The 13,615-nt window shown below is 35.2% G+C and overlaps 1 protein-coding gene across 9 annotated transcripts in view; it reads left to right on the top strand.

Moving 5' to 3' along the window:
• The window catches only part of PUS7L (pseudouridine synthase 7 like), a 31,140-nt gene extending 17,850 nt beyond the window's left edge, over positions 1-13,290 (top strand). For 7 of the 9 annotated variants that reach the window (XM_016923600.4, XM_016923602.4, XM_016923603.4 and 4 more), the window contains 4 exons: positions 3,521-3,602; positions 5,249-5,529; positions 10,133-10,186; positions 11,187-13,290. In XM_016923600.4, coding sequence (XP_016779089.4) covers positions 3,521-3,602; positions 5,249-5,529; positions 10,133-10,186; positions 11,187-11,513 — 744 coding nt within the window. In that variant the 3' untranslated portion in view covers positions 11,514-13,290. The remainder of the gene's footprint in view (positions 1-3,520; positions 3,603-5,248; positions 5,530-10,132; positions 10,187-11,186) is intronic. The other 2 variants (XM_063785728.1, XM_063785731.1) reach the window with 1 other exon arrangement.
• The last annotated feature ends 325 nt before the right edge of the window (positions 13,291-13,615 follow it).

Here is a 13,615-nt window from a genome sequence, read left to right on the forward strand (position 1 = left end):
AAATTTTGTCATACAGAAGAAGAACTTAATAGTTTGGGGCCTGTTGGATGCAGCAGATATTCTACTTGAGTTCTGCCATTTGTCACATGTGTTACTGTAGGTACTTAACTTTTCCAAGTTGCTTAACTTTTCCAAGCCTCGGTTTCCTTATCTGTAAAATGGTGATAGCATGTATGTCACAAGATTTTTCTGAGAATCAAATGAAAGAATTTTTGTGAAGGCAGCTAGTACAGTGCCAGACAAGCGTCCATAGATGGGATGGGCTAGATATTTAAGGGACTTGTAGTCCAGCATAAGAAAGACTTTTTCTTAACAATTGTTCAAATAACTGGAATGTCCGGTTTCTCATAACATTTAAGCAAAAGCTGGATGGCTACCCCTCTACCTCTTTCAAACCTCATATTACATGCTCTTGAATTTTTAAAAAATTTTGCTTTAGTAGTAATAATCAATTATTGCTGTGTAACAAATTACCCCAAAACGTGGTGGTTGAAGACAACAAGCATTTATTATCTCAGTTTCTGAGAGTCAGGAATTTGGGAGCAGCTTAGCTGAGTGGCTCTGGATCAGGGTTTCTTGTGAGGCTGCAGTCACACAATTGGCCCGGATGTGTAGTCTCTGAAGACTTGACCAGGATGGAGGATCTGCTTCCAAGCTCATGCTCGTGGTTGTTGGCAGGAGACTTTATTTTCTTGCTTAAAACTATTTGTGGCATGGCTTCTCCTAGAGAGATAAGTCCAAGGATGCAAAGGAGAGAGAGAGAGAAAACAGATACCACAGTGTCTTTTATAACCTAGTCTCAGAAGTGGCATACTTTCACTTCTTCTGTCTTCTGGCCACAGAGACCAACCCTGATAAGTGTGGGAGAGGACTACTCCATGTGTGAAGACCAAGTGATGGAGAGCATTGGGGGCCATCTTAGAGGCTGGTTCCTGCAGCTAAAAAGCTATATCTTCTTTCCTTTGCCTGAAGCACCCCCTCCCCAACCTGTATATTCTTTAGGTCTCAGTTTAAATATTCTCATTCTACTCCCCAAGAAAAAGTGAATTCCTCTTATTTTGTGATCCTGAATCATCTTGGGCTTCCCATCTTAAGTTTTATTATATTTTATTGTTATTGCTTATTTAATTTTGTCAGTAGGCAGAAAGTTTTAGTTGAACAGAGACCATGACTCTTTTACTCAATGCTCTGTCCCTAATACCCTATGCAGTACCTAGCATGTGGCAGATACCTAATAATATTTGTTTGAATAAATGAATGCTGTAAAAGAAAATTGAGTGGGAAATTGGGTCAAATGACCTATTTAAGATCCTTTCCTACTCTAAGACACGGCTTTAGAAATAAATCCCAGTGCTAAAGACAGTGATAAAATACATAAACTAGTAGATACTATTTTTTAAAAAAGGAACATCTTTTAATCATTTAGGATTTAAAATATTAAATTTGGCAACTTTTTCATTAAGATTTTGGCAATTATTTTTAAGTCCAAAGAATTTAGGAAATTGAGAGCACAAATGAAATTAAGGGCTTGCCATTCCCCTCTGCTTGCTACTTTCCTATTTTTGTCATGTGTGTTGGTCCAGTCTGAAATTTATGCCATTATTTTACCCTTGTGTTCTTGGCTCAATAATAGAGATAAAGGATGACAGAACTCTAGGTTGTCTGTCAATTGCCAATGACAATAGAATTTATACTGTGTACTTACTTTGATAGTACTCTCAATATAACCTCTTCTCCAATTTTATGTCTCTCTTTATCTTTTGTCTTATGAATCCTTTTTAGTTTTTTTTTATTTTTTTATTTTTTTTTATTTTTATTTTTTATTATACTTTAAGTTTTAGGGTACATGTGCACATTGTGCAGGTTAGTTACATATGTATACATGTGCCATGCTGGTGCGCTGCACCCACTAACTCGTCATCTAGCATTAGGTATATCTCCCAATGCTATCCCTCCCCCCTCCCCCCTCCCCACCACAGTCCCCAGAGTATGATATTCCCCTTCCTGTGTCCATGTGATCTCACACCATGGAATACTATGCAGCCATAAAAAATGATGAGTTCATATCCTTTGTAGGGACATGGATGAAATTGGAAACCATCATTCTCAGTAAACTATCGCAAGAATCCTTTTTAGTTTTAAGGGAGAACCATCTTTTATATTTCCAGCATCCTTTTGTTCTTCAAGGACTTCTAAGTCTTGAGAAATAAAAAAGCCAGTTATTTGTGCTGAGGCAGGAGGATCATAAGGTCAGGAGTTCGAGACCAGCCTGGCCAATATGGTAAAGCCTGTCTCTACTAAAAATACAAAAATCAGCCGGGCGTGGTGGTGGGCGCCTGTAGTCCCAGCTACTCAGGAGGCTGAGGCAAGAGAATAGGTTGAACCCGGGAGGCAGAGGTTGCGGTGAGCCAAGATCGCGCCACTGCACTCCAGCTTGGGTGACAGAGCGAGACTCCGTCTCAAAAAAACAAACAAAAAAGATATTTGTGGCTGTGAAATGGGTGAAACATAACTTTAATTCATTTAATCCTAACCTGAAAGTTATAGCTGTGTTTTCTTTGGAAACTTCTGAGGCTTCTTTTTTTAATGTTGTCTTTCTGAGCGATTTTCTTTACTTTTGCTCTGGGAGCGAGGCATTCTACATCTTCAGAGCTACTTCTTTTCTTCTTCCCTTTTTTGACTCAGGTAAGTTGGATACTTAAAATCTTTCTTGTTTTTTTGTTTTTCTTTGAGGGTTGCTTTTGGAGTTCACTAGTTTCTACTTCTGAGCCCTCAGAGTGGTTCTTGATCTTTCACTTTACAGCTGCTTGCATTTCTTGTGTCCATATTTAACTCTTTGATCTGGACATTGTCTTCCTTTTTCATTTGCCCTTTTTTTTTTCTTTTTTCTTCTGTAACAATACAAACATTGGTTTAATTTTACTTCTACTCCAGCCATTTAAATATTAAATATTTTCAAACACATCTATTTAAATATTAAAGAACTATTTAATATTTATTTTTAGGCCAGAAGGGGCTCGGTTTTCACTGTCTTAGGAAATATGCTGGGTTTTCTTGGTGCTTCTTCTGGTGGGTTGTTAAGAACCTGAAATGACTGCAAAAAAGTTTTACTATTTATAATACTTGCTAATTTTTTTGCTTTTGGAAACAGTTTAAAAATAAGGGTTTAATACATTTAGCCTAAGCTTTTCAGAATTCTTACACCTTACTAAGAATGTCAATACATTTTAACTTTAATATTTTAAAAAAATGACAAAAGTAGAATTATGGAAGTGATAGGGAAATACTTTTTTCAGTCCATAATATTTTAAACCTATATATAAAATTATTTCATGCAGAAGGCTTATTTCTACATTTAACATTGTCTGTTTAATTTTTGCAAGCCTAAAGAGAAAATTGCAGCATCAAGTATAATTATTAAATCCCTATTCTTTTAGGATGCTAGAGAATTTGCATCTTTTTTTTAAGAAAGTAATTTGACATTTTCATTAACACATGTTCACTTGCTTGATTTTTTAAGATGAAAGCCATAAAATTGTTTCTTACACCAGAAGACTTGGATGATCCTGTAAATAGAGCAAAGAAGTATTTTCTTCAAACTGGTATTTACGTTTCTTTATCCTGTACATAACCATGCAGATACAGATACACACTATAAATGTTTTATCAGCAGGAGAGCATTTATTGTAACATAAATGTGATAAGAAATAAATTATAGTATATTACATACTGAACACTTTTATTACATGACTTAGGCACTCACTTCGTTTTTGGTCAGATTTGGAAGATTTTTTGTCTATGCTAAGTCTTGTCTAGGGGTAGGGGCAATGGGAGAAATAGTTTCTTAGTTTTTCTTGGCTGAAATCCTCTGAAGAGAGAGTTCCAAATTCGAATCTGGCACTGATGGCAATATAATTAATTGCAGCTGGGAGAGATACAAACACAAATAAATAAAAGTTCATTTATGATATTCCAAACTTTACACATTATTTTCATTCTAGCTGCCAATTAGCCCTGTCAGTTTTTAAAACGTTAGGTCAATATGATGGAATACATATAGAATGCTTGATGAAAACCACTAAGGAAAAGTGGTTATGAGTATGGCTTGAGTCAGACTGCATGGGGTTAACTCTCAACTTTAATACTTCCCAACTGTATGATTTTGTGCAAGTGATTTGACATCATTGTGTTAGTTTCCTTATCTGTAAATTGAAGCAAATCACAGTACCTAAAAGAGTATTATGAGATTTAGATATGCCCTTGGAATAATGCCTCGCGTGTACTACATACAGATAAATATTACCTTTATTTAAATAATATTATTTATAATATTTTAAATATTACCTTTATTTAAATAATAAAAACACCAAGCACACCACTTCAGATTCATTCAGATATCTGACCGACATACTGAATTTCACTTATATTGAAATAAAGGATGTCAGTTTTCAAATATTTATTATTTTTAATTATGTACATATTACATATGTGCAGCTATTCACAGGAAAGTAGTATTTTTGTGCCATACCACAATGTGTAAACAGTGTGGACACTTCTAACTCTTATGAGTAATTTAAGTAATAATAAGGAAAATTCAAAGTGACTTGTTTGTGTCTGTTGTAGAGTCCCGAGATGATAATTTCCTTATGGCAATGATTCTTAAACATTCATATGCATAAGAAACACCTGGTACATCTATTTCAATGCCAATTCCAAGGCCATACGTGAATAAGCATCTTTGTGGTAGATTCCAGTCATATACATTTCAAAGTGCATTTGTGAGGCATAATAGTGTGCCTGAAGGCTCCAGATCTCAACCCTTTCTTAGTAAAAAAATTCTGTGTTTATGTCCAGAATAGCTCTTTAAAAAACCCAAGCCTCTGCTAGCTCAGCAATTAAATTATTTAATCCTTTAGGTTTTTTGTTTGTTTGTTTGATTTTGTTTTAACAGTCCTGTGAATAACTTCATTAGATTATCTCTATTCTGAAGTAAGGGACTTTAGTAAGCTGTTACTAATGTTGGATTCTTGGCTTTTTTTTTTTTAATAGCAGGGAAAGTGAAAGTAGGGCCATATTATGCTTATTATTTTTTTTAAAGCTCTTCAAGTGTAGCTAGGTTTAACTGAAAGTGTTGAATATCATCTTAATACCCATGTTCATTGCCTCAGTTTGAGATTAGAACAAAAGCCTTTATAACTGGCCTTTAAATAAAAGTGGCTAACTATACCTGATTTACCTTTTGTTTCAGAGGATGCTAAAGGCACACTTTCATTGATGCCTGAATTCAAAGTGCGTGAGAGAGCATTGTTGGAGGCATTGCACCGCTTTGGCATGACCGAGGAAGGTTGTATCCAGGCATGGTTCTCTTTACCCCATTCCATGCGCATATTCTATGTTCACGCATATACCAGCAAAATTTGGAATGAGGCAGTATCTTACAGACTTGAAACCTATGGAGCAAGAGTAGTGCAGGGTGATTTGGTCTGTTTGGATGAAGACATTGATGACGAGAATTTCCCAAATAGTAAAGTAAGTATCATTCCATCAGAGTTTTCCAAGAATAGTTACTATACCAGAACATGAATTTTCAAAAGCCCTGATTATAGAAACACTTTAAACATACATGTAATTTATTTATCTATTTGTACTTATATTTACTTATCTCCTGCTTCAAGTCTGCTGTCAGTTTAGGCTTAACACATGTTGGTAAATGGAAAGATAAAAATAGTGGTATGGAGTGAAAGATATATAGGTAGTAAAGCTTCCTTTAAAAAACCCATTTTAAAAAAGATTACACAAATAATGCACAAAACAGCCCATAAAAATAAAAATCAAGGCCAGGCATGGTGGCTCACACCTGTAATCCCAGCACTTTGGGAGGCCGAGGCGGGCAGATCACGAGGTCAGGAGTTTGAGACCAGCCTGACCAACATGGTGAAGCCCCATCTCTACTAAAATACAAAAATTAGCCAGGTGTGATAGTGCACGCCTGTAATCCCAGCTACTCAGGAGGCTGAGGCAGGAGACTCTCTTGAACCTGGGAGGCGGAGGTCACAGTGAGCCGAGATCGCGCCACTGCGCTCCAGGCAGGGTAACAGAACGAGACTGTGCCTAAAAATAAAAATAAAAACATTACAGATGAGGCTGCCATCCCTGCTAGCGTCCTAATGTGATTCCCTGTGCTTCCTCCAGAGACTCAACCTCTGTTGTTTGTTATGTGTCTTTCTAGACCTTTCTGTATGTTTTCACATAAATATCCATTGAAAATCTATTTTTATTCTATTAGTTAACACCGAGAAAAGAAAAGGTAGGACTTAGAGACTCAAAACTTAAAATACGGAGAGGAGAAGGAATATGATTTTTAAAATGGTATATGGAACAATGTAATGTGTGTATTTCTTTTATAGAAATGTGATTTTATCTAAATATGATTCATAATTTCCTCTTAACAATGTCTTAGAGACATTTATATTAGTGAAGTTATAATATAGTTTATATTATAAAGCTTGGTCCTTCCATTTCCTCCTTGTCCAGTTTTATTTTTTATTTTTATTTATTTATTTATTATTATTTTTTATTTTTTTATGTTTTTGAGACAGTCTCGCTCTGTCGCCCAGGCTGGAGTGCAGTGGCGCGATCTCGGCTCACTGCAAGCTCTGCCTCCCGGGTTCACGCCATTCTCCTGCCTCAGCCTCCCAAGTAGCTGGGACTACAGATGCCTGCCACCACTCCTGGCTAATTTTTTTGTATTTTTAGTAGAGACTGGGTTTCACCGTGTTAGCCAGGATGGTCTCGATCTCCTGACCTCGTGATCCGCCCGCCTCGGCCTCCCAAAGTGCTGGGATTACAGGCGTGAGCCTCCGCACCCGGCCATCCAGTTGTTTTTATCTCTGTGAGTTTGAACTAATGAAACTGGGTTCCATAAATCATGCAAGGAAATTCATTTGATAGTGCTGTAATACAAAAAGAACAAATTATTATTCTCCAACTTTATCATGTCAGTCTCATAAATTTTAAAAATTAGCGAAAATTTGAGTAACACTTTCGTATGTAACAGTAAAATCATTGAATTTTAGAGAACAAAAGGATTTTACAGACACTCTTTTTTAATTCCCATTTTATAGAAATGAAAATTGGGTCCCAGATTGGAGAGTAGACAGATTCAGAGTCACACAAGTAGTGGAATTAAAAAGACCCGGCTGCTTAACTCCTAGCCCCGTTTGGTCTCTACTAGAAAAATCATGGAGTATAGAGAAGCAGTCTGTAGTGAGAACTAGAACATGGTCCAGTTTTTCAAAAATAGAGGTAAAACAGACTCTGAACTCTACATAAAGCAAACTTTATCTAAATTAATGTCAGAATTCTTGATGTATTAATTAAGGTTTTTTGGTTTTAAGTAATAGAAACCCACCTCAAACCCACAGTAATTTAAAGAAACATGGGAATTTATTGGTCCTCATAACTGAAAGCCCATGATTGATTCAGGCACAGCTGTATTTGGGACTTAAGTGTCCTAAACGATCTCCTTTTTTTCATCATTCAGCTCTGCTTTTCTCTGTTAGATCCATTCCCAGTCTAGCTTACACCTTTGGTGGCAAGATTATTATTAACGACTCTAGGCTTATTTCTCACCACTCTAGACTTGCTTCTCTGCAGAAAAATGATTTTTCTTTCTCAACAGTGTCAACAAAAGCTGTGTAATTGAGTCTCAGTGGCTAGGAATGGCCTGGCCTGGATCATATGTACAGAACCAAACCAGAAAGTGTGAACTGCAGTATGTGATTGACTAAACCTGCATTCCTGGGGCTCCTTCCTGGGACCCTAATCCACATCTGACACCTGGGAGAGGTCCCCTGGAAAATGAGAGTGCCGCTACTTGAAAAGAGGGAGTAAAGATTGCATAAGCCAGAACATCAGATGTTGGCTTCACTTTTTCATTAAATGGATGAATATGCAAAAACTGCAATTACTTGTGCTCCAACCTAATAGGAAAGAAATGATAAGAAAATGGTCACTAGGAGGCAGCATATGTTACTAAGAATGGTAATTTAATTGAGATACAGACTCAAACTGTGTGAAAAGAAATCTAGTAGCATTATAAGTTTTATTTTACCTCATGTGGGGGAGAAGAGATATGTCAATGATCCCCTTTTGATAAATAATAAAAAATCGTTATCATTTCTTAACACCTCCCAGAAAACATGTCCAATTAAATATTGGAAAGCACACTAATTAGTAAGTCATCCATTTCTAATTCAGATTTTTGGAAGTTAAAGATTACTTTCACAAGATACAACAATTTTTGAAATGCATGAGTTTTATAAGACTTCTTCATTCAGAATAACATTTACAAGGATAGTTTTGTGATTGGAATTTTAGCTGCTTTCTTTTTGGAGCTATAGGAGAAGAGAAAACATTTTCTCCTACATATTTTGCAGAATTTCCTTTTATGAGCAGCAAAATCAATGTTTCTATATATTTTAAGATTGATCACTTATTTTATTAGTTAGCACTGAGGAAAGAAAAGGCAGGACTTAGAGGCCCAAAATATAAAATATGAAAAGGAAAAAATAAAATTCTTAATAAATGGTATATGGGGCATGTAATATGCATCTACAATTAAAAATTATAGAAAACTAATCTGATTCCTTCTTTTGATAGAGTTACTAGACTAACAGGTATATCTACATTTCAAATCACTTGGTAACTTTTCTTTGTGTGTGTGTGTGTGGGCAAGATGGAGAAATGTGTGTTAGACAATTAAAAACTTAGGTGAATTTATAGTTGGGGAGCAGCCATACAAGGAAAGCATGTTTGTTCATGAATTGCTGGATATCAACCTGGAGGGAATTCTTTAAAGACAAAGCATGGTGTTTTATACCTGACCATGTTTATTCGATGTTTTCATAAATTACTTAAATCACAGTATGTAGGTATACTTATGACTCTGTGAAAGAAAAAAGGCTAGAAGTGGTGATGCAAGAGAGATCATAATTCCATGTAGTCTGTCTCTTGTATTTTGATCAGATCACATCTGGAGCTTTGTTTCTGTTTCTGAGTGCAGTAATTGAAAGAGGTTAGTTACCAATAAACAAAAAAACCCTAAATTAAAAACAAAAAGGAGCAACATTATTGATAAGACTAGGGAGAGTTGAGGGGAAATCAGGTAGATTTAGAGGGGCTCTGGACACTACCGTGTGATGAATGCTTTAGGAATATGAGAATGCGCTGAAGCCTTGTGAAGAGAGAATAGCTGCCTTTCTGTTTGAGCTTTCATGTATAAGAGAAAGCAGAACTGCTTATTCTGTGATATCCTAGAGCCACATTTCATAGAGTTAATCTGTCATGCACCTTTTTTTCATCTTGTATGTGACACCTGTTACCATTCTATGAAACAAATGCTGAGAAATACCACCTCTTTAAATTTTTTTTTTCAATTTTATTTTAAAGACAGAGTCTTGCTCTGTCACCCAGGCTGGAGTGCAGTGGCACCATCATGTTTCACTGCAATCTTTAGCTCCTGGGCTCAAGCGATCCTCTTGCCTGGGTCTCCTATGTAGCTAGCACTACAGGCATGTGCCACCACACCTGGCTAATTAAAAAAAATTGTTTATATAGACAGGGTCTCCCTATGTTGTCCATGCTGGTCTCAAACTCCTGGCCTCAAGCGATCCTCCCAAAGCACTGAATTACAGATGTGAGCTACCACATCCAGCCAGAGAAAAATCAGTTCTGTATAGAGTATTATATTTTCGGGGGACAGAGATTAGTGGGGGTGGGGAGTGGATTGATATTATAGAAGCAGATTTTCAATTCAGCCTAATAAAGAAAAACTTTGTGGTTTAGAAAAAGATTGCTGGTGATTGAGGTGAAAGTATTGCCTCAGGGTTTTCAGCAGCCCACCTTTCTCCATGTTATCCAAATTCAGTGATTAGTGGTTAAAGCAGGAAGAATCATTCTAATTTTTATGTAGTCTACTCCTCCAGAAACAAATTATGATAAGATCTTGTTTGGGTTTATGTATATTCAGCATAGGAACTGATTTATATATAATAGAGTTAGGGAAAATTGAAAGTGGCAGAAATTTGGAACATTTGGGAATCATTCATATTTTCATGTTTTTTAAAACTAGATTCACCTGGTAACTGAAGAGGAGGGATCAGCTAATATGTATGCAATACATCAGGTAAATTTGCTTAAAAATTACTATCACTTAGATCTAAGTGTAGACATTGTCCCCAAAAAGCAAAAAGTTGACTAGTTCCCCTCCTCTTTTTTTATTAAACAACTTTTAAATTAAGGTATAATTTATATACAATTAAATTCACTTAGTTTACAATTGTATAGGCTTTGATAAACATATTTTTGATAAATGTAGGACTGTGTGGCCACCACAAATATCAATCATAAAGAACAGTTTCCTCCCCTCTCCAAATTTTCCTGCGCCCATTCCCATCCCTCACCCCTGGCAACCCCTGATCGGTTTTCTGTCACAATGGTTTTGCCTTTGAAATAATGTCATATAAATGGAATACTACAGTATATGGCCTTTTGTGTCTGGCATCTTTCACTTAGCATAGTGAATTTCAGATTCTTTCATATTGTGTATATTTGAATTTTTTACCTTCTTCCTTTTCTTGACTACCTTTTGGTACTGTTCAAGAAAACTGTCTAGAAGACACCAGCAAAGGAAGAACACCCCACAAAATGCAGTGTTTACTCACAAGCAGCTAAGAAAATAAACATGGAATGTGTTGCTATGTGTTTGTTTTCTTGTTCTGGAAGAAATAAGAAAATTTAAAATTGTCCACCAAAATACCGGTAATGTGACTGAGCAGTAGAGGTTACTCTTTGTGTTATAGAAAGTACATGCTTTATTTTATAGAGATTAAGTCTTTATCAGCTAATTAAGTGTACAACTTCTTAAATAGTGGATTGTTTAATAATATCTGATTTGAGTTGGTTACCTTAGTTATTGTGAGTCCTTGATTTTAGTTAGCTATTTTCTTTGGCAGCATAAAAATATCATAGCATATTATTTAAAGCATGTTTTAGGCTGATTGTGGTGTTTATATTCTGAGACTATTTTTACAAATCCAGGTCACAGTCATAAAAGTACATTAAAAATATGATCATGTATCTTTTTGAAGGCTATTTTCATATTTTTTCCCTCTTTTCTTTCACAGGTGGTTCTTCCAATACTTGGATACAATATTCAGTACCCGAAGAACAAAGTAGGGCAGTGGTACCATGACATACTTAGCAGAGATGGACTACAGACATGTAGGTTTAAAGTACCTACTCTGAAACTGAATGTACCAGGTTGCTATAGACAGATTTTGAAACATCCCCGTAATCTCTCATACCAACTAATGGAAGATCATGACATTGATGTCAAAACGAAAGGTTCCCACATTGGTGAAACAGCTTTGTCTCTTTTGATCTCTTTTGATCTTGATGCTTCATGCTATGCTACCGTTTGTCTGAAGGAAATAATGAAGCATGACGTTTAAAACTGATACCCTTGGTATAACCATATATATGTCACTCTTTGAAGGAAAGGGGGCTAAAATGTCTTAAGCACCTTCCATGTGTTAGGAACTTCATAATTGTTATCTCTTTTAATTTTCACAGCATCCTGAGAAGTTAGGATTTGATACTGTAATTTTATAGAGGATATGTAAGTGTCAGGGTCCAAATTTAAGGTCCATGTGACCCCAAAGCCTGTGTTTTTTTTCTATTATATGTTTCAGTGACCTTTATTCTGTGTCATAAAGTTACAATCTTTTAAAACCGTTAGGAATATATATAATACTGCAAGATAACATTTAAGAAAAAAAGTTGTGAATATTCATATCCTCCAGCTCCTTGCTTAGAACACTAGTAAAATTAGGTCGCAGTGAAGCAAATGTTGGAGAGAAAGATAGATGAAGCATTTTGCTAATTATTATTGTCCTCCTTTCCTGTTTTTGAAATTATTGATCAGAACAATATACAAGGGAAATGCCATACCTCTGTTTGTGATAGGTACCCCAGAGTAGTTATTACCTCTTTGTGAGATAAGTAATCTTTGATGAAGATTGAAATACAATTTCTCATCCAATTTTTATATCTTGGCATACGCTGACCCTCTTGACCATTCGTAATTTTTTCATATTATCTAAAACAGGTGTTAGAGTCAGACAGATTCATTCTTAGATTCTAGCTCTGACACTTACTAGTGATTTTGAGTATGTTGTTGATTTTTTTGTGTGTGGTTACTGATAGAATCAAGACAATTACAACTTCATAAATGACAAATAATAGGATTATCTCCACATTTTCTGTTGCTGGAGGAACAAAACATTGTGCCCATTTGAAAATTTTAATTTTTGTTGGTTTAACTATCCCACATTATAAATCATCCTTCACCATTTTATATCAGTTAAATATGAGGGTGTGTGGGGGAGGAATGACTGGCATGTAGACATGTATTGATTTAGGAAGATCTGAGCATTTCTTTCATTGTTGGTAAGATATAATGATGAAATTTAAAAAGCAGTATGGAGCATTATATATCAGTAATGTGATATATATACTTAAGCCAGTTTAACCATTTTGGGAAATGTTAGCATTAGGAAATAAAATCCAAAAGAAGGAAGAGAAGCTATATGCAATGCAAAATTTGCTTATTGCAATATTTTCATATACAATTAAAGACACTAAAAACAGTTTTCAAAGTCCAGCATTACGTAACTAAAGTAAGTAAAATGATGTGTATCAACTTGATGGTAAAATATGTAGTTATTTAAAAAAGCAATGAACAATTTAGTTTCATGAGAAAATGTTGCCCCCTAAAAGTAGAACACATATGTTACAACTGCAATAATACTCTGAATTCATCTTTCACAAATAAGAGACATGTTAGCATAGTGATTAAAAGCACAGATATTGGAGACAAACTAACCCAGTTTGAACCCTGGCACTGCCATGTATAGCACTGCAGCCTTGGGAAAGTTATTTAAACTCATGGGCTTCGGTTTCAACATCTGTAAAATGGGCATGTTAACATTGCCTACCTCATAGGATTACTGTGAGAATTTTCTAAGTTAATATATGTAAAGCAACTTTAAAAAGTGCCTGGCACTTAGTTATTGTTAAGTAAGTGTCTGCAGATGCAAGTTTGGAAGAGAAAAGCAAATAAATGAAAATGCCTTCCTGTTAAGATGATGGGGTATTTGGATTTTTTTTAATACTAAAAAGTTTTTTTTGTTATATGTTTTGGCAATAAATAATTCTCAATACACAAAATTGGATATTGTAGTACCATTGATTTTCTTTGGATTACTGCCATCATTTTAATGTTATATTGAGAATGAAGTGATCCTCTATTAGGTAGTAAAAAAAATTTAGAAAAAATGTTTTATTTTATATGATAAATCGTATCCTATAAATGTAATCATAAAATGAGTTATATACATTATTAAATCCTAGTTTTTAAAAGTTTTGAATAGCAATCAGAAAATACGAAAGCATGAAAATATATCATTGATTTTACTTTCTTTGCCTGCAGATGGCACTATAATTTTAGACATTTATTGATTTATTTAGTAAATACTTCAGCAGTGTATAAAGG

Source organism: Pan troglodytes, chromosome 10 (assembly GCF_028858775.2).
Source record: "Pan troglodytes isolate AG18354 chromosome 10, NHGRI_mPanTro3-v2.0_pri, whole genome shotgun sequence".
In the NCBI taxonomy this organism is placed as follows: domain Eukaryota; kingdom Metazoa; phylum Chordata; class Mammalia; order Primates; family Hominidae; genus Pan; species Pan troglodytes.